This window comes from Pituophis catenifer, unplaced genomic scaffold (assembly GCF_029215685.1).
Source record: "Pituophis catenifer annectens isolate HBS135680 unplaced genomic scaffold, rPitCat1.0.hap2 SCAF_2, whole genome shotgun sequence".
Taxonomy (NCBI): domain Eukaryota; kingdom Metazoa; phylum Chordata; class Lepidosauria; order Squamata; family Colubridae; genus Pituophis; species Pituophis catenifer.
In genome coordinates this window covers 269,732,948-269,754,976 of record NW_027256882.1, presented here as the reverse complement: position 1 = coordinate 269,754,976, position 22,029 = coordinate 269,732,948, and the positions used below count along the sequence as shown (strand labels likewise).

General features: G+C 38.5%; 1 protein-coding gene across 1 annotated transcript; it reads left to right on the top strand.

Annotated features, from left to right (window-relative positions):
- The first annotated feature begins 12,626 nt into the window (after positions 1–12,626).
- LOC139311453 (granzyme A-like) lies at positions 12,627–19,643 on the top strand. Its single transcript, XM_070935887.1, has 5 exons — positions 12,627–12,687; positions 14,376–14,514; positions 15,905–16,040; positions 17,578–17,850; positions 19,488–19,643. The coding sequence occupies exons 1-5, from the start codon at positions 12,627–12,629 to the stop codon at positions 19,641–19,643; spliced, it is 765 nt and encodes a 254-aa protein (XP_070791988.1).
- The last annotated feature ends 2,386 nt before the right edge of the window (positions 19,644–22,029 follow it).

Below are 22,029 nucleotides of genomic sequence, written 5' to 3'. Positions count from 1 at the left end.
TTTTCATACAATCCATGGATATTTATTTTGATTAGGCTGGAAGAAATCTAAATGAACCTTCCTTCAATAAATTTCCTGCCTTCCAACAGATTTTCATGGGAGGAGGTACCTAAGATTCCATTCACGCTGTCAAAGCCAGTTCAAGAAAGGACTCAATAAAATGCATGCAACTCTCAAAAAGAAATTGCTCAAGCAGTAAGTCCTCAGTGATTTCCAACCAGCAGTTTACATATTTTCTAGTTGTTAATCTGCAAGGTATTTCAAGGAGTTTTGAGCGTAATCATGATATGGACAAAGCAGGAGATGCAGATGAAGGAATGTGGTGATGTATCTAGAGGAATCTAAAGCAAATCACAATAAGACCACATGTATCCTAACAGCATAGCAGAAACAATATGAATTATGTGATGTAATTAAAATCATAACATTGAACATTATTTGACCCCTTGCCCATGTCATGGACACCCCAGCAAGTATCCTATTTTCAGAAAAGAATCTGTCAGATGAAGGCCTCTTCTATTTGAAGGGCTGCCAACTCCAAAGTTCATTTAGGGATAACAGGGGCCTAAATATTATGTATCAGTAATCAGCAGGCAAAGTCAATATCCTCATTATTAGACTGAAAGGTAAATTTCTATTTAAGATAACCATGATCATATTTACCTCATGGATATATAAATTAGCACAGGTAAATCTTAGATAAACTTGTCCCTGTTCACTATTTGTAGTCTAACTGAATCCATAAGTGTTTTTTGCAAATAGTCAACTTTGTAACACAAAACCACCATTCCCGCTCATCTGCCAAAGTGGCCTGCTAGAAATCCTCCTTGCCATAACCACAATTTCATCTATTGCTCTTCTCGTGTTCAAAATTGCCAGCTAAGATTAACAGGATGGCACACTTCCCAGGCTAGATTTTAACCAAGGGCAACTTGTAGAGTAAGCACCCGGGAAAAAAATCCCATCTGACTCATTAAATTTAGGGTTGTAGACTTGATTTTATGACAATATTTGCTTTGATAGAATCTTTTATGCCTGTATAAGAGCCAGTCAGGTAGATAATAGTATTATGCATACATAAGCATTCCCTGATTGATGAACCCCTTATTTGCATGTGAAGGGTTTACCTTACCAATATCCACATCAATATATCCACATCAAAGCAATTACTTTAGAGGACCTCCATTTTCCATTAAGTACCACCTTTGACTGGATACCTTGTGGAGCATAATGTAGACATACTTATCATCAAGAACTAATTCTGCTTTTCTGTGAGTGGTTTAGGCTATTTAAGATCTAGACAGTGGAAATGAAGCTGGTCCTCTCTAAATTATTTTTAGGAGAGACTTCAGATTAATAGAATCTATAGTTTGGAAGGAATCTTGGAATCTAACTCTACCAGATGGCCTTCCATCTTCTATGTAAACTCCTTCAATGAAGGACATTCCATCACCTCCTGTTCCACATTGAAAAACAACTTTAATCATGAGGCATTTTTTTTTCATAAAACATTTCTTTTTATTCAGGTTATTTATAGTTTTCAAATTAGGTGTTCGGTGGATTAAATGATTAGATGGTTGAATAGTGTTGTTTTACAATACTACATTTTAACCATCCTTGAGACCGAAAATGAAAATAGGCAGATATAAATTTTTAAATCAAATACATTTTAAAAGTTATCAGTCTTAAGAGTTATACATACACATGGCCAACATGTTAATAATTTAACATGTTGGCCAATTTAGCCCATAAACTAATGAGATTTTGAGGAAATGACTTTTATCAAGAAAAACTTCAACACTAAAAATCCTTGATATTTACATTTTTCACAGGGTTCAAGGATTTACAGAAAGAATTAAGAGTTCCTGGTATATTGATAGCTCAGCTTCTTTGAAATTTCCACCAAAATGATGAAAATTGTTTTTTAAAAAATGAGGAACGTTTGATACCAGCATTTCAGAGTATTTATGAATAATTGTGATCAGGCTTCAGATATTTAAATCTTTTTAGGCAAGGACAAAAGTCATACCTTATTCCAAAATGAATTAATCTGGAAAAGAACTTCAACTTTCATTTAAACATATGTATATATACATAGGTAAATGTGTTTCTGTGAAGTGTAATCAGATTACTCAGGCTTTGTCTGTAAATATATTTAGGAAGTACTTACTAGGCAAATCTCTAAACAATATCAGATGGGATGAAAGAGATCTCTGGCATTTTTGAATTTCCCAGAGGAACAAAATAATCCAACAAAGTAATAAAAACAGAAGTGTTAACACAAATAAGATTGTGAGAGCTTCTTGAAAAGAAAACATTTTGTAGCAAATGCCTCCAGAGCTGTCCGATACTATTGAAAATAGAAGGCAAAACAGCACGAACCAGTTAGTCACAAGTTAGGTCAAAGAACAACATGACTAAATAATGTATGGTTTATAAAGCTAGATGGAATATAGGTAGTTCTCAATTTATGACCATAAATGAGCCAGAATTTCTGCAACCAGGCAATCAAAGCCCTATTCCATTTTACATGAATCACAGTTCATGCAGGGCTTCAATTCAGGGGTGAAATGCTCCCAGTTCGGTTGGCGATGGCAGCGGGTGGTTCGGAGAACTGGTAACAAAAATCCCTGCATCCCCCCCCCCCACCATGCCCAGCTGAGCCGCCCAATCATCAGAGGCTTTTTTTTAATTATTTTTAAAAGCATTTTTTCTACAACCTCTTCCGATGAAAAAATGCTTTTAAAAGTTAAAAAAAAAGCCTCTGATGATCATGCGGCTCAGCTGGGATCGTCAGAAGCTTTTCAAAGCATTTTTTTCTGCAACCTCTTGGCCGAAGAGGTGGTAAAAAAAGTGCTTTGAAAAGTTTCTGACGATCCCAGCTGAGTTGCCTGATCGGCAGAGAGGTATTTTTTAAACAGCCTCTCTGACGATCCCAGCTGAGTTGCCTGATCGGCAGAGGCTTTTCAAAGCATTAGAAAAAATGCTTTGAAAAGTTAAAAAAAAAGTTGGCCACGCCCACCCAGTCACATTACCGCACCACCACGAAGCCACGCCCACAGAACCGGTAGTAACAAATTTTACATTTCACCCCTGCTTCAATTGTATAGTCATGGCTACCTCTTTGATTTTTTTATCCTTCACCCCACTCCAACAGACAATAGAAAACACTTCTAGACACCAATGCTCAATAATAAGATATAAATGAGGTTTAGGGTTGTGACCCAGCTGTTCAAACTTGCCTTACTGCAGTGAAGGCCTGAAGCTCATGACTGTATGCCCCCGGCAATCCCCTGAGATCATACCTCCAAATATCTATGTGAAGAGGTGGATGAGGAGAGGTGTGGAAGTTAGTTTATTTTTCTTTCCCTTTGTTATGGAATGAGAGGGCCACGTTTTCTGATGCTGACCTTCATGGGGAAAGGGAATTTCCCTCCTCATTCTCAATATTTCTAAATTGGCAAGAATTTTATTTATTTATTTATTTATTTATTTTATTTCTATACCGCCCTTCTCCTGAAGGACTCAGGGCGGTGTACAGCCTAATTAAAAACACAAAGACAGACAAAATTTTAAAATTATTAAAATTATTAAATGATAGGCCCAATTTATAAAACCCCAAATTTAAAATCCCATTTAAAACCAATTAAAATCTTTACATTGATAGCCCAGCCTGGCGGAACAACAAGGTTTTGAGGGCACAGTGAAATACACGGAGATCAGAGATTTTACGAATTTCTGGGGGCAGTTCATTCCAAAGGGCAGGGGCTCCCACAGAGAAGGCATAAAGAATAAAGATGAAAGCACACAGTCTTCAAATTCCTTCTGAAATTTAGGGAATAAAAGTAATCTTTGCTCAGGAAGAGCTGTATCTGAGAGGAATCCAAGGTAAAAACTGACAATGAGATACTGTACTACCTTCTTTTACATTTGTGTGATAAGTAGATTCCCAAATATGTTCAAAGTAAGGTTTGGATAACATCTTGCATGTAAACTTAACTTGGTCCAGTGGTGGGTTGCCCCTGGTTCAGACCGGTTCGCAAGAACCGGTAGTAAAACCAGTGGGAGGCCCCGCTCACAGTCCCGGATGTCGTCATTGGTGATCTGCGCATGCGCAGAAGCAAGGCGTGCACGCAAGCGAAGCAAGTGTATGCGTGCAATCCCATTGCGAACCAGTAGTAAAGGTAAGTAGAACCCACCCCTGACTTGGTCAATGCAGAATGTAAGATTGCCCCTTAAGAACATTATTCAAAAATAATATCTATAGAATCCAATACATCAAGGAAATATACTTAAGGTTTCAGCCATTTTCCTCTCATTGAACAGGTTATTTTTATTACATATATCATATTATTAAAGAAATAATTATTTTTTATAATATAAATACACACACACACCATAATGTTTATATGGTATATGTTTATATAAATGACCGAAAGATTCATTCCTTACATTGCATAACTAACCAACTTTTCCTGTGGTTTCCTTTACACAAAGCTGTAAGCATAGTACTCTTAAAAACAGAACTCTGTGGGAGTGCTACAATAGGAAGCCAAGCTATGAATTCCAAAATATGATACCAGAAATAGAATACTAAGGGGGGGGGGAGACCATTAAAAAAAGGAAATTCCAACAACATTCCTTACCCTTTTGCATGATATCTCTTTGTATGTCTTTTCAATAAGTTATTAACAGGTTTTTTTAAAAAATGTAACAATTTAATTAAAATAGATGATAAAAATAGATGAAAGAGAAGCCGAAAGAAGTTTATTTCCTCTATAGATATTAGAGGTTAAAGATCACGGTGTTGTTTCCAAGTTTGAATAAAAGAAAGAGATCTTAAAGTGGAGGAGAACAATAATCTCAACAAGTGAATGTTTGAGAGTATCTTTGGAAAACTCAACATTAAAATGGAAGCAGAGAGCAAAAATTGCTTAGATGGGGGTGCAAATGCAGTAAGTGAATCAACACTTGGCCTTCCAATCTTTTGTAAGGAGGTATAATGGGATTTGTAATCTCTGTCAGAAAATGCTAATTTCTTAAGAAAATCTGATGCTTTTAATGGAATGCTCCATTTCAGCATGCAAAAATGTTCTGGATTGTTTTGAACAAGGATGTCGAAGAATCTTTAAAGATGGGATGTTACAGGGCCTTTTTTTGGAAACAAGCTTAAATAACTTGCAGAACATCATCAAGCTCTGTAAATATCTTGTCTGCCTGGGATTGCAAAAATAAGATAGGCCTGAGATTTTTAATAGGCTTAATGCAGTATTTTTCAACTTTGGAAACAGTCAGCATGGCTGTCTGGGGAATTCTGGAACTTGAAGTCCACAGGTCTTAAAGTTGCCAAAGTTGAGAAACACTTCAGCGCTCCAATATATGGCTGAGACGGTCTGTTCATCAGCAGTGATCTGTGCAATTTTATACCTGTTTCCTGAAGGTGTAATTTTGCAATGGGTGCTGGTGGCAAGGAGGCATTATTTTTCCCCCAAGAGAAATGTGAAGGATTGATTTTATTCTACTTTAAGTAAATAAAGCAAAAATGTTAAAAATGCTGTTTGATATAAGATTGCAAGAAAGTAAGTAAACATGCACTGAAAATAGGGGTGAGGGAAATGAAGTAAAGTAGGTGTGCTTTCCCAACACTTTCTCAATTGATTCAATGTCCTCTGCACTATGTTAAATGGTTTATTGCAGTGATGGCTAACGTTTTCCAGACTGAGTGGCCAAAGCACACTTGCGTGCGAATGCATGTGTGCGTGCTCGAACCCCCAAAATGCAATGCATGTGTGGCACCCATGCATGCGCCCCACCCACCCACACCCCACACCTGTGCCCCCTGCACATGCATAGACAGGGGGCCCGCACGCACCCCACCGCATGTGCCCCACACCCCAAGCATGCACAGCAGAGACCCAAAGACCAGCTGGCCGGAGGGAGGCTTTGTGCCACCTCTGGCATGCATGCCATAGGTTCGCAATCACGGGTTTATTGTCTATTTTTACTTTAAGAGCCAGGTACCAAATTGCTACTTACTTTGAGTTAATTAAGAAATCTCCAAGTCTTTGTATAAAAGGTTGCAGAGGCCAATGGGAAGACATTATAAAATGATAGGGCTGGAAGGGACCTTAGAGATCTTCTAGTCCAACCTCCTACCCAAGGAAGGATACCTTATACCTGTGATGGCGAACCTATGGCACGCGTGCCACCAGTGGCACACGAAGCCATATAGGTGGGCACGCGAGCATTGCCCTAGCTCAGCTCCGACGTGTGCATCTGATTTTCGTGCCTTCCGGGCCCACTGGAAGTAGGCAAATGGGCCATTTCCAGCCTCTGTGGGGGTGGGGAAGGCCCGTTTTTGACCTCCTCAGGCTCCTAGAAAGCCACTGGAGCCCGGGGAGGGCAAAACCCAGGGCTTCGGGTCCCACCGGAAGTCAGCAAACGGGCTGTTTCTGACCTCTGGAGGGCCTCCGAGGGGCATGGGGAAGGCTGTTTTCACTCTCCCCAGGCTCCAAGAAAGTCTCTGGAGCCTGGGGAGGGTGAAAAACGGGCCTACTGGGCCTACCGTGCCATCGCGTGCCAAAAGTGGGGGGAGCATGGGGGGGCACTTTGAATTATGGGTATGGGCACACTCGCACATGATCCCCCCGCCCTCCCCCCGCTTTTGGCACACAACGGCAAAAAGGTTAGCCATCACTGTTTTATACCATTTCATTTCCTGAAAACTTCCAGCAATGAAGCACCACAACTCCGGGAGGCAAGCTGTTGCATTGATTAATTGTTCTCACTGTCAGGAAATTCCTTCTTATTCAAGTTCAGAGGTGATCTGGTTAAGCTCTGAAGAGTTGCTTAACATCACCCATACTCTACTTTCTAATACAAAGCCTAGCTTGTTTTCTTGACCTCTTTAGCTTATGAAGAGACATTTGGAAGACAAAGAAGAGAAACTTTTCTAAGAATCTTCAATGTTCCCTTGAAATGTGGCAATTTGCGGGCAAGGCCTCTACTGTAATAAAAATAATAATTAAGCCACATGTCTTTAAAAAGTTCTGCTCTGGGCATATTTATTGGAGGTCCCACTGTGCTGAGTGGAGTTACTGCAAGGCAGATTTGTGTAAAGTTAGACTTTAAACCTTCTCTGTGTCTGGGGCTACATTATAAGACAAGAAAGGCCTCTGGAGCGGACAATGTTATGCTACGGAACAAAGCTGGAGATTTCTACTTTTTCCCCTGCTTTTTGGTTGCTGTTTAGAGAGCAATTTTAAAAACTTGTTACACTAGTCTAAGGATTAAAATGGCCCAAGGCTGCATCTCTAAATATCGCAGAAACTTTGGAAAGCAAAAAAAAAAAAAGGAATTTTGGGATTTCAAGTGGCTTTGAAGCTACAACAGACAGTCAGATACACTGCCAAGTCTCAGAATTACTCTGGTGTAATTCCATTGAGAGACAGATGTGAATGAATCAGGTATAAACATTCCTCTTTCTTCCCAAATCTCTGAAAATATTTTGAATACAGAGGTACCCTGAACATCCAGGGTGTATTTTGAGGATAGGCAGCTGCTGAAGAGAGAAACAGAAGATTGCTCATAATACATTGGATTCCCTACAATTGGAGAAGAGTTCCACTCTTGCTCATTTGCCCCAGTCCCAAAATGAACAGACCTCACTAACCATTTCTCCTCCTATGTCCTTATAACTTTCCCTTCATCTCTTCCCAAGTTCATACTTGAGCAATTTAAAGCCAATCTTACTGTAGAGGTCAGGGTTTTCCCTCTTCTCCCAAACCAATTTTTGCATGGAAGTTATCTGGCATGTTTCCCTGATCATGCAGTTGCTGATTCAAGTCAGGGATTGGGAATATGCTTAACTTCTATCAGTCAGTTATGGGTGCAAGAGGCAAGCAAGCCTTGCCTCACCTCACCTCCAATCCAGGGGTGAAATCCAGCAGGTTTTGAGAGGTTCTGGAGAACCAGTAGCGGAAATTTTAAGTAGCTCGGAGAATCGGCAAAGGCCACCTCTGGCTGGCCCCAGAGTGGGGTGGGAATGGAGATTTTGCAATATCCTTCCCCTGCCACTCCTACCAAGCCACTTCCACCAAGCCACACCACACCCACAGAACCGGTAGTAAAAAAAAATTGAATTTCACCACTGTTTCAATCAATCACTGGGCATTGTTCTAGAAAGGTCTACTGAAACTCTGTTTAAGTAGAAGTTCAATACTACACTTCTTTTCATCTGGTTGTTGATTTCTGTTCCCCAGATAACGTTATTTAGGTTAGGGTTTTTATTGTTGATTTTATAAACCTTGCATAAGTCAAGCTGCCCATAGTCATTTGGAAATGGGTGGCCTAGAAAGCTGATCAGTAAGAAATAAATCTTATACCGTATGTACAAACTAGAAAGAATGTCATTTTAATTTGGGGGTTTTGTTTTGTTTGGGGCAAATAAATGTTTGTGCTTATGATGCATTTAACCTGCTTCTTCTATATTTACCTGATTGCATATAGTTAAATAACTTTTCTGTTGTACCATCTTGCATTTATTTCCATTCTCCTTCATTCCATACCAATCTACGTTTTGATCCCTCCATCATAAAATATAGTTTTGAAGATTATTCTTTTTAAAGAAAAAAATGAACTAAAGCAGTAGAAATGGAGCTGTGGGTAAAGGCAACAGGAAGGCAAAAGGAAGCAAAAACAGAGTTGCTTTATTATTTATAGCAGCACAGAATCCAAAAGTGTTCTGTAGAACTTTCTTGGACACAGGTATAACTGAATGCCAATCACAGAAGGACCAAAACAAGAAGAAATGTCACTCCTTGAATAGCAAAGGTAATTTGTACATTGGAGGTATTGTTGCAAACTGGGAAACTGGGAATCCCAGCTCTGTAAACATTTTTTTCCTTACTCTCAGATCACATTACCAAAATGAAGTTTTCTTTGATAGTACATCCATGTGAATAAATGAACCTATTTGGAAGATAAACCAAAGATTTATTTTAGCCACAGAGAACAGGGATCCATTCTCAAAACATTCCTTTTCCCAAAAAATCCTCCTTTTTGTATTCATCTCAGCATTGTTCACCGATAGCAAAAAATTATTGTAATAACAAAAAGAAGGGAGGATGAAACTTGCATTGAATATGGAGAGCCCCATATAACCTCAAAGACATTGTGGGAACATGCCATTATAATATAAGCATTTTTAATATCATAGTTTCTGGGTCCTGATTCTCAAATTCCTCATTAGATTATTTTAAAGGACAGCAATTCTAACTATAATTAGGCCACTTAAAATCTCACTGGAATTAATGGCATTTATTTAGCCTTATGTAGGATTTTAGCCAAAGCAAAAAAGGAGATTAAATAGGTCAGTTTATTTAGTCATGACGAGCCTTTTTTATGAATGCCCTCAAAAGGTAACAAGTAGACTTCACTAATATGCTATACCATTATGGAAACTAACCAATAGAATGCAAAAATAAAAGTGTTCATAAGAAATAATCTATAAATAAGGCTGCCAAATTTGGTGCAGAACAATCTAGACAACAACTAGATGGCAACAAAAGAAGACCATTTTCTAAAGTCTTTTGGATTTTTGGAGCCCAGCTATGATAACCTAATAAAAATAAAATTTAAGAAGTTAAAATAATATTTTGATAATTTGTACCAGCATTGTTCAACATAATGTCTCCAGATTTATCAAGATTACAATACCTAGAGCTCTGTGATGGTCGGCCATTTTGAACAGCACCATGTACAGAAGAATCTATACGGTTAGATCCCGGCTTATTTTGGAACTACATAGAAGACTACATAGAAGGTGAATTAAGAATTTGGGTTTAAGAGTAGCTTTGAACTGGAAAAGAAAGAAAAAGGAAGGAAGGAAGGAAGGAAGGAAGGAAGGAAGGAAGGAAGGAAGGAAGGAAGGGGGAGGAGGAGGAGGAGGAAGAGGAGGAGGAAGAGAAGGAGGAGGAGGAGAGGAGGTTTGCAAATGCTCAGCATTCCTTCCATTCAGTTTTATTACATTATCTGTCATCTCACCAAGGAAACCAAATAGGTATCACAACCAGATAAACTAATTCCACTTTTTTATAAGGCTACATTGACAGAATCATGCAAGTCTGAAAGTTCAATTCTCCCCCATCTCCTTTCCAGCCCAAGAAACTAGGGAGGGTCTCTTCTGAGTCTCTTGCTCTGCCTATCATGTAGCTGTGAGCTTGTATGACTATTATCTGACCACTCTCTCCGCAGTCTTTTTGCTTGGTCTCCCAGGTCTTTCCCAGGTCTTTCCTAGGTCACCAGAATGCCCTATATTTATACACTTACAAGGCAAATGTTTAGCCTTCAGCACAATGATACTTTTTTTCAGAAATGACTATTAAGTAGACTGCAACCTTCTTTCTTTAAAAAGTACTTTTATGGTATCTTCTGCAACATGGTGGCAATAAAGCAGGTAAACTTGGATAGAATATAACTTGTGTAATCTGATAATATAAGAACTCTTTGGAAACCCAGTTTATTGGAAAGATGGTAAAATGTCCCATCTAACTAGAAAGAGATAAATGAAAAATATAATCCAGCAATATGACTGAATATACAAGATATATATGTGTTTGTGAGCCCTCTAGTGGGCAGAAAAATATGTGGAGTTAACTCGGTGTTGCTCTGAGATAATTTCTTCAGTGGTGATTTATAACAATTTACTATGCTGGTATAAAAATTCTCTAGTCATTAGCAAATTTTAACTAGTCTCCAAACTCGTATTGGTCTTAAGCATGACTCAATTTTAGGAAGAAGCCACTGAAATAGTTGGTGGGTCTTTCTTGACTTAAAGGTGCAATTTCCTCTTTATACCCACCACAGTTTCATTCTGCTGCTGCTTTCATCCCTCTGGTGGTTTAACACATTGCTCTTTACGTCTTGATCTTTTTATTGGCTGACATCTTTGTTCCAACATTCTGCCACAAGAAACCGGTTCTCGTCTTTTAGCTATCATATGGACAGCAGATTAAGATGCTATTTCAACTGGTAATATGGAAAGAGAAATGGCTATAGCCACTGGGGGATCCACATAGGAAGAGGACTTCAAGGAAATCAAGATGGTGATTATGTCTCAATGCTCAAGCCCCTTTCTCCTTTTTATGTCCCTTGTAGCACGACACATGTAAAAACGTGTGGAGCTTCAACTGTGCACTCACAGTCGCCATCTTGCCTTTTTTAACTCCCTCTGCAGATGCCCCTGGACCCATGGGTAACCAAATTAACTAAATAGCTAAGGCCTCTCCATCCCATTTTATTGAACATGAAGCCAATGGAATAGGTAGCCTAGAAGGAGCTTGCCATGTTGTATTCCTAAGGTAGAGAAGGAAGATGCCATCCTCTCTGAAACAAATTTGCCCATTTTCACTCAGCTGCCCACCCAATGAAACTGGCATGATGCCTTCTCTGCTAATGGAGACACTAATTGCATGGGAAGGCATTTTACAGGAGCCTTTTTGAAAAGAAAAAAAAAACCCAACAACCCTAAGTTAGCCAGATAAATAGATGCAGCAGCATGATCCACGATGGCCATAATGGTTAATCTGGTCTTCAAATGACCAGCATTAAATTTTCTGAATGGTTGCAAGCATTCATACGTATATGCTCCAAATTGATAACAGACTTGGCAGTATAGCACTGCTTGCTTTACTGAAGTCCTTCTGAGCTACGGTAAATAACATGTAGACAGCGTGGCAGTTTCATGAATATGACAAAAGACATTAACTTTTTCTACGAGCAGATAGAGAGGAGACTGAATAAAGATGCTTTAATGTCTGGTTTTCTCAAGGATATGAAATGCTTAAGATGAGCAAAGGTGCCAGGAGGCAGAGGAGTACTGAAAAATCCTTCCAAAAACAGACAAACTCCATGGATGGCAGAAATAATATAGAGCTTAGTGTAGTCACCATATAACAAACGGACTATAACTTTGAAAACATAAGCATTTCAAAGGCAAAACTGGAGTTGTCTTTGTTAATGGAAATGATGGGAGTGGAAGACACATAAATCAAGTTACATTTAGAATGACTTTTGTTTCATCAAAATTGTCCGTGCAGAATCATCACTCGCCCAATTAATAAGAGTTGTCTAGAGAATCTCTTCATTGTATATGATGATATTCTCAAAATGGAGCTGAAGGAGCAGCCACACATCAAACATTTTATCTTCATGTATGTAGGCAGGACATTTTAGGAAACTCATATTTCTTTTATTAATGCAACTTTTTCTCGGAATAAAGACCTAAATATGATGTCTTACTTGGTTCAATAGCCTCGTCCTACAATTTTTACTCAGCAACCAAAACCACATCTCTCTCACACACACAGTTAAATGCAAACATGAAAACATAACAAGTATTCTCTCATATCTTTTGTTTTCCACCTCAATAACCATGTTAGTTAAGTATGACAAAGTCTTCATACTAGAAATGAAAAAGAAAACAACTTTGAACGTCTTAGTAATGTTCCAGTTTCACAATGTGTAAAAGAACACCCTTTATAGGATGAAACAAGCAACCACTTCCTTACCATCCTCAGTATATATACATTCTGTACTTTGATGTGGAGAAACACAAAAAAGCAAAGATGGTCCTTCTAATGGGCTTGTGGTTCACTGTTGTGATTTTTCTCCTCGGCATTCCCAGAGGTAAGTGCTAAATTATACTACTTTTTTTGTTGTTCGTTTCTTTTCATTTCTGATAATGTCACTTCAGAACAATCAATGAAAGGGTAAGCAGATAAACTACACAGTTTGTTCCAAATGTATGGCTTTCTCCTTTAATTTGGACAGTGATGAAGAGAAAATAGCTCAAGTCTCCTTCAGGCTGAACTGATACTGACAGTAGGAGGCCAGCAGGAGATAGTCAAAGCTAAGAGGGTAGTTTTATTACAAATACTAGAAAAGCCATGAATAATGAGAAAAAGCAACTATCGTATAATTCAGGATAAATGTACTGCATATAGTTTTATATACATGCACAAACACACACATACATATCTACACACAGAAAAGGTCCAAAGTCCAAATCTGACATCTTTTCTCCTGTTCATGCAACCTCACAGGCTGAGAATCACACATTAAGTCGCAGGTGTGGTTAACATCAATATACTGTTGTTGTAACAGACCAATGAGATTTTTGCCTTTGACCATATCATACCTAACCCATATAATGCCAGAGTTTAGAATTGTCTCAGGAAAGGACAACTTGAGTAAAATGCCGGGTTTATTCTTGCATACAAATTGCAGTATTTAATTAGGAAGGATTTATATTATTGCATCAAAAACCCATCGTTTCTAAGTATAAGGGCAATGTAAATAGCCCTTATCAGTAAGGAATAAGTTCACTCCTTTTGTGTTGCTTTTTCCCTTTGGGTCTCTGCAGCAGAGCTGTCCTGACAGTTCTGTTGACTAATTGGAGATGTGGCTACTGAATTGGTTATTGGGAAAGTGTTGGCAGAGAATACAAATCCAGATGAGAACAAGAAAAAGGAAGAAGTGTCAATCTCCGTCAGCAAAGGCCTGGATGAAGGGAAAAGAGAGACAGAGAGAAACAGGGAGAATTTTTGTTGTTGTTGTTTTCTTATCTTCTCTGTGTTCCTTACTCTTTCATTCTTCTCTCTGTTCTATTTCTTTCAATATACTGGTAGCATAAAATAAATAAAACAATTATTAGATAATTCTGCATTGTATCCATCAATAAAGACATTTGATTTAAACATAAACTTAGTTTATTACATTTAATTTAAAGTTTAATTTAAAATTATTTGGTACTTAATTTTAGGAGAATCAGGCTTGCTCAATATTGTGTAGAAAACATGCAGAACATTTAGCTTTTTAGAATAGGACTGTAAGGCTATCCTGTAACTTTGTGGAGTAATGCTCTTGCAGTCACATATCACAATTCATTGAGATATTCAGTATACAGCATGTCATACAAAAAATATACTTTTTACAGAAGTCTGAAAAGTAATCATTAAATTTAGCTATTACCAAGCACAAGCACAAAGCAATGTCCACATTTGTATATGCTTCAAGGTATGTAACTGTACTTCTCCAATCTGGTGTCCTCCAGATGTAATCCCTAAAAGTCCAAGATAAGCATGACAAAACTGGAAGTGCTACAATCTAAAGGTGTGAAATGTGTTAATAAGTGCAAAAAAAGCAAGATTGATTTCATAGGTTGGTAATACCCCACCATAACACAAACTGTGGAGCACTTTGTATGATGAAATATTTGCATGTTGTGTTGGCTTCCTTTTCCTCTTTAGCTAATGGATTAACTTAAAGTTGTATTTTGTGACTCGTGATTAGCTTGGCTTCTTCATTCTGTTTAGATCACTGTGTCCAGATCATTGGAGGAAAAGAATCAGTTCCACATTCAAGACCTTTTATGGCCAAGATCAAAGGCTCAATGCTTTGTGGGGGGAGCCTGATCAAACGAAACTGGGTATTAACAGCAGCTCACTGCAACACGTAAGTTTGGAAGTTTTGCTAGGTTTTTATTTATTTCTTTTAAATATCTTGTTTTATTTATTTATTATTTCAAGCATAACATCACCCTGCTCTTTAGGGATGAGCAAACCTAAAGTTTCAACCCAAGTAAAATTGTCAGCTGGGTATTATCTTTCAGGTAAATTGTTCACTATCCCAGCTTCTTGGCATAAATTCTAGGAATGACAACAAAGCAAAGAAATCCAATCTATGTTTGTGTGTATGTGTATGTGCCTGTGTGTATGTTTCTAGAATTTTTCAATGCAATAAATATGTACAAAAAAAGATTGAAAATAGGAAAAGGGGGGAAAACAGAAAAGGAATTAAAAGAGAAGAAAATACACATTCTTTCTATAAAGTAATTATCACTTTATTAGTTTCACCATTCTTTTTGACCTTTTTTAATTCCCAAATAAATACATCATCAATTTAATCTTTTCTTCTTTCTTCTCTATGTAAGGTTTCCAGCTTTTTAAAAGAAATTATTTTTCTTTCCCCCTCCCCCCGCCCCGGTATCCAGACTGGAAAGTCTTAGTTATTTTTCCAAGTTCAGTTAATGTTATAATCCAATCTTCCATCGCAAATATTTCATTACTTTCCCAACCTTCTGCATGCACAGTTACCATATGCAATATTGATTTCTCATACTAGTTTTCTAATTCCATGATCATAAAACCCAATAGGAATAATTCTGACCACACACCCCAAAAACAATCTAGTTTAGATGGCCGGGCTCTAGCCAGATGAAGGGCCAGAAGCCACAGTAGGGACAAACTGGGATAAACCAAAAAATGTGGTAAAATAGGAGACAAGATTGTGCTGGCCTACTTATGAGTCAGAAATTGGAATCAATTTTCATAGATGATATTAGAGAATTTTTCTGTTCTCTCAAAAGCCCTCTTCCAAATGTTTCTTTTCCATGGAGAGCAAAGCATGACATTAATAGCACACACCTCCCTGCACATTATTGGTGTTCTTGTCCTTGTGAAAATTGCATGTAATTTCACCTCCCTTTGATTTCCAAAATATCCATATATAGGTGTGAATGTTCATGTATTGTAATTTATTTTTGAACGTAGCCAGAAATAGGCCATTGAAAGTATTTTGCATCTTCTATCAAAATATATACTTACTTTCACTGTTGAAATAATACTCCAATGAAAATTGAAGTAAAGCCTGCCCTCTCCAAATTTTAAATTTGCATGCCAGGATATAAATAATGTTAAATACAGCCAAATTTATTTCTGAAGAAACACAGAAGATTGAACTGCCAAATGATAAAACTTAATATCCTTCAGCTGAGATTATAACGTATTATACTTGCTAGAAAAGAACTTTACTCAATTCTTGTTTTATCCTCTATCCTTTTTAGAACAAAAAACGCTGAAGTTATTCTTGGAATTCATTCAGAAAAAGACACAACAAAACAAGTTTTCAAAGTTAAGAAGCCCATACCTCACCCGTGCTATGATAGAGCCACAAAGGAGAATGACATTATGCTTCTTCAGGTATATTCTAAAGGATGTACATAAATAATATACACATGAAGGACAGCAAGAATGGTTTCTCCTTTTCTTTATGGGTACAGGGAGTCCTTAACTTACAATCACATTTGGGACTGGAATCTCCATTGATAAGCGAGGTGGTTGTTAAATAAATCATGTTGAATTTTATGACCTTTTTTTTTTGCAATCTTTGTTAAGTGACTTTTTGCAGCTGTTAAGTGAAACATTCAAATCCAGCTTTCCACCAGCACCCTCCGACTCTGCTTGGGAGAACCGATCATAAGTCACTTTTTTGAGTGCCATCATAACCTCAAACACCAGCTAAACAAATGGTTGTAAATTGAGGGCTACCTGGATTTGAGATTGTTAAGACTGTTGAGATCATTGTTGAGATGTGTGGTTTATTTTAATTGTATAGATTTTATATGCATGACTAAAGCCACTGTTATGGGGTCGAAAGTCAGCTAGCCTGCTGGTAGTTGCCATGGGGGTGGGGTCAGTGGAGAATTTTTCATTACAGCTTTGCAACTACCTCTGGCCTTTGCTTATCTCTCCAAGGTCATTTCTTCTAGTTTTGGTATGCAGCAGCCAGCAGCTACAAGGCGATTGGGCTTACAGTTTGTTTCAATTTGCTGCTTGGCGCACTTTTGCCTCAGATCTTGCCTAAGACTTGTTGCATTCAGTCCTCTCCTAGTAAAAGTACCTTTTCTCTGAATCTATGGAGCCAAGGGTTTTCCTTTCCTAGGGAATGGACGGAGGCAGCCCTGACACAGCTATACATCACCTTGCAGAAAGCAGTGTACAAGGGATTTAGCTCTGGCCTTGAGAAAGGAGGGGAGAAAAAGAAACAGTTATTTACTCATGTTGTTGATCTGGCCTACCTCAAAGGGCTGGCAAGCAGCCCATAAGAGAGCCTGACAGTTGAGGCCCATTTGATTGGCATAGGGACCACCACGGATGATGGCATCAGTGGAATAAAGAATATTCTCACACTTATGTGTTGGAAACATTCTTTTCCCTTTCATTTCAGAGATGGAGAGTAGGAGGGAGGAATTATTATTTCTATATAAAGGATCAGCAAGTATAATACTGAAGAAGTTCTAAGTATTAATGTTGTTATTATTTCTATTATAGTTTGTTTTTATTGTAAAGGGGTAAGATGGTATGTATGTTGCTTCTCAGACCCATTGCGCCTGCACCAGGGGTGAAATTCAAACTTTTTCCCTATCGGTTCTGTGGGTATGGCTTGGTGGGTGTGGTAAGGGAAGGATATTACAAAATCTCCATTCCTACCCCACTCTGGGGCCAGCTAGAGGTGGTATTTGCCGGTTCTCCAAACTCAAAATTTCCGCTACCGGTTCTCCAGAACCTGTTAGAACCTGCTGGATTTCACCCCTGGTCTGCACAATATTGTAATATAAGTCAGACTGAGATAGGGTGACTCTCCAAGGTGCAAGTCTAACATATGATGCCTTATACACCATATTGACTGTTAATGTAAGGATTAATCTTTTTTGCCTTCCCTCTTGTTTCATTTAAGCTTAATAAACGAGCAAAACTTAACAAGAATGTCGCTATCATTAAGTTTCCTCGGCTGTATGATGACCTCAAGGCAGGAACACAGTGTCTGGTAGCTGGTTGGGGGATTACTAAGAGTGGAAGTGAAAAAGCATCAGATGTCCTCCGTGAAGTTAATGTCACTGTCATTGCAAGAAGCACCTGCAATGATCAAAAGCACTATAATTCCAGGCCTCTAGTGACAGTGAATATGGTCTGTGCTGGTGACAAGAAAGGAGGCAAGGATTCATGTACTGTAAGTATATCTATCTATCTACCTGCTCTGAATGCTTGAAACTCAAAAATAGTATACTGAAAGCAGAATTTGAAAGAATGAGAATAGAATAGAATAGAATAGAATAGAATAGAATAGAATAGAATAGAATAGAATAGAATAGAATAGAATAGAATAGAATAGAATAGAATAGAATAACAGAGTTGGAAGGGACCTTGGAGGTCTTCTAGTCCAACCCCCTTCCCAGGCAGGAAACCCTACATCAGTTCAGACAAATGGTTATCCAACATCTTCTTAAAAATTTCCAGTGTTGGAGCATTCACAACTTCTGCAGGCAAGTTGTTCCACTTATTAATTGTTCTGATGGTCAGGAAATTTCTCCTTTGTTCTAAGTTGCTTCTCTCCTTGCTTAGTTTCCACCCTTTGCTTCTTGTTCTACCCTCAGGTGCTTTGAAGAATAGTTTGACTCCTTCTTCTTTGTGGCAACCCCTGAGATATTGGAACGCTCTATCATGTCTCGCCTAGTCCTTCTCTTCATCAAACTAGACATACCCAGTTCCTGCAACTGTTCTTCATATGTTTTAGCCTCCAGTCCCCTAATCATCTTTGTTGCTCTTCTCTGCACTCTTTCTAGAGTCTCAACATCTTTTTTATAATGGTCACCACATTATAAAAAAAAATGTTGAGACTCTAAAAAAAGTGAAGAGAAGAGCAACCAGGATGATTAGGGAACTGGAGACTAAAACATATGAAGAACGGTTACATGAACTGGGCATGGCTAGTCTAGAGAAGAGAAGCACCAGGGGAGACATGATAGCAGTGTTCAAATATTTGAGGAGGTGCCAGAGAGAGGAAGGGGTCAAGCTATTTTCCAAGGCACCCGAAGGCCAGACAAGGAATAATGGATGGAAACCGATCAAGGAGAGATTCAACCTAGAAATAAGGAGACATTTCCTGACAGTGAGAACAATCAACCAATGGAACAGTTTGCCTTCGGAAGTTGTGGGAGCTTCGTCACTGGAGGCTTTCAAGAAGAGATGGGACTGCCATTTGTCAGAAATGGTGTAGGGTCTCCTGCTTGGGCGGGGGGTGACCTACAAGGTCCCTTCCAACTCTGTTAATCTGTAAACAGTTGTTAAGTGAACTTTGCAACTTTGAATGGTTACTAAATGAACTGCTGTAAGTCAAGGACTACCTGTACTTATCGATGGAGCACTTGGGGGGAGGGGGCACAATAGAATGTGACTTTTTCAGAACACTAGTCTGAAGTGTAGCTGGCATCTTGTCTGCCTAAATGTGGCTACATTCTCCATCTTTTCAGAATTCACACTTGTAGAATAGAGTGTATCTTTATGCAGCTAAAAGTATTTGGTCATTTCCTCATCAAGAAACGTTATTTCTGGCAGTGATGGGAGTGAGCTAAAACACAAACACACACAGATACATGCACACAGAAACACATGCACCTATCTCCTCTCCTCTCCTCTCCACTTCTCCTTCCAAGGTATTGGGGTGGTGGTGGAGAAAAGCATACAGAGTCGCTGTATCAGTCAGATGGGCAGCATAGAGATTTAATGAATGAATAAATCAAATACAACAACTGCAAATAATGCAAAATTTCTCTTCTCCCCACCCACCCCTTTTTCTCCCTTGCGCAGGGTGATTCTGGTGGTCCTTTGATGTGCAATGGGAAACAAAGAGGCATCGTTTCCTTTGGTCAAGGATGTGGAAAGCCTCAGTATCCTGGTGTCTACACCCTTCTGACAGATAAATATTCTCTTTGGATAAAGAGTGTTATACAAGGCAATTTATAGAATTATCGTTTGATGTTGACATTCTTTTTTATTATATTCATTCATTATGATTCATTTAAGACATTCTTTTCCAGCCTTTTCCCTCCAGATGCATTTGACTAGTAACACCATACTCAGCTAACACAAAAACATTGAGCCTGCCAGCTAAAAGTAACAACAACTTCAGATGAATTCATCTGGAGGGTAACTGATCAGTTTGTGTATTTACCATATTTTTCGGAGTATAAGACACACTTTTTCCCCCCTAAAAGGGGGTGAAAATTTAGGTGCATCTTATACACCGAAGGTAGCTCTGCCCACCCACTGGCCCCCACCCTTTGGCCTCTGCCTCCCAGCAGTTTCCTCCTTGTAGCAAGCAGCAAGAAGAAACAGCCCATTTCAGCTTCAGCACAGCCTAATTAGCACAAGTTGATTGTCCCTTGGATCAGCCTCCCGACTCTCACCTGTTTCAGGCTACAGTGATTGCCATAGCCTATTGCTGTACAGACCTCTGCTGCTTGCTGCAAGGAGGTAATTGCTGGGAGCAATTTTTTTTCCCTTGTGCTAATCAAGCTATGCTGAAAATGAAAGTAAAGCAGGCTGTTTGCTGCAGTGAGGCAAAATTGCTGGGAGGCAGAGGCAGATTTCTTTTTCTTGTATTCCTCACCCAAAAAGGTAGGTGTGTCTTATACTCCGAAAAATATGGTAGGTTTCCTATTTAAATGCAATTTTGTAACAAAGTGTATAAAAGCTTTATAAAAGCTAAGCACAAGTTTCTATAAATTATTTATCTTTATTTTTCTCTCTATGTGTGCGCACTTACTCTGCTAGATAAAGTTATTACTGTGTTTATCACAAATAAAATGGTAGTTTATTTCCAGAAAGCAGAGGAAAATAAACCCTTCTTGAAAACCATTTTGTTGTTGGTTCTTTTGTTGTTGTTGTTCATCTGTGCTATGTATCCAGTGTTTTCTTGTGGCAAACTTGAGATTTTTTCTGTATTTGGAAGAATGAATTTCTGTGCTGGGAATGGCTTCTAAATGCCCTTCTATGGGGTGGCATAACATAATTGGACATCTCTTATAATTGGAGGTCCTTTGGAATTGCAAAATTCCCAAAATGCACACTTTATGTCCTTATCATTTGAGACTTCTTATGGATCTGTACACCACTTTTATGAGTGGCGATGTGAGAGTACTTGAATGCATTGGAACCACTGGTCTCCTGCAGTTAGAAATCTTCATCACTCCATGTTTTCAAACAAAGGTTGGACAACCATTTGTCTGAGACGATATGAGACAGGGGATTGACTACAAGAGTAGTTTATCTGTAAGGCATGACATGTTGTATGATAAACATATTGTGGAGGAAGTGAGAGGACACCAAGCCAACAAGTTCAATTTTTTTCATGCACTGCTCGGAAGAAAGGAATCAAGGAGCGATCTTGACTTTTGTTAAGGATTTGGGAAGGAATTGGAACAAAGAGCTGTATACACTTGCTCCATGATTTATACAGAGAAAGCCAAATGCTTACAATAAACTTAATGGGACTTGTGTCAACTCACAAAGCATCCCTGGCCTGCTCTCAAGTTGCCATAGGCAAGGGGGATGGGAAACTGACGAAGCAGCGCGGCAGCCATAAACAGAAGTACAATCCAGATTTATCTCTCTCAAGGCTGTCTCCCAGGGTTACCCACAGTAGCCCAAGGGGAGTGATCTCTACCACCCGCAAAATTGCTCTGTTGGCGAATGTGATTGATGACACATTCTAGGGGGAGAGAGGAAACAGGGTCATGATGATGAGGGGGGAAGCAGGGTCTGGATGAGACATGGCTGAATTCATCACTACCAGACTCCATTACCACAGTAAGAAAGTATCACATGTACAGGTCCGACCAACATTACCACAGTAAGAGACTATCACATGACCATTATAACATTTTTTGCAAAAAGTCAAAAGAATCATCAAACTATACATACCACTAATAACCCCCCAAACCAGGAAAAATAAATTACCCATAACAATAAGGAAGCTTCAATCATTGGCATAATACTACTACTAAAGAAACGTAGATACAAGAAAGATAGAACAAAGATGTAAATATGTATATAAATAATCTCTTATGGGCATATAAATATGAATATGGAAATCCAAAAAATGGTATAATCCAAATATATAGATTGCTAAGGGGAATTCTAAGGGGGGGGGGGCGGAAAGAGGGGCGGGAAGGAAAAAGAATAAATTACTAGGCTAAGAATAAGGGGAATAAACTATAACTGTATTAGTTGAAGAACCATTATGAAACAATGCTTTAAAAGAATACTCTATTTTTATGTTGTATGTTGTGTAAATGTTTTTATATGTGTTTTATTTATGTTTTAATAAAGTTTATAAATTTTAAATACA

What these genes read in the sequence shown, in the direction of transcription:
- LOC139311453 (XM_070935887.1), top strand. Translation starts at nt 12,627, where the DNA reads ATGGTCCTTCTAATGGGCTTGTGGTTCACTGTTGTGATTTTTCTCCTC. An exon ending in ACAGCAGCTCACTGCAACAC is followed by an intron (nt 14,515 to 15,904) that starts GTAAGTTTGGAA and finishes TATCCTTTTTAG; the next exon opens with AACAAAAAACGCTGAAGTTA. An exon ending in ATGACATTATGCTTCTTCAG is followed by an intron (nt 16,041 to 17,577) that starts GTATATTCTAAA and finishes GTTTCATTTAAG; the next exon opens with CTTAATAAACGAGCAAAACT.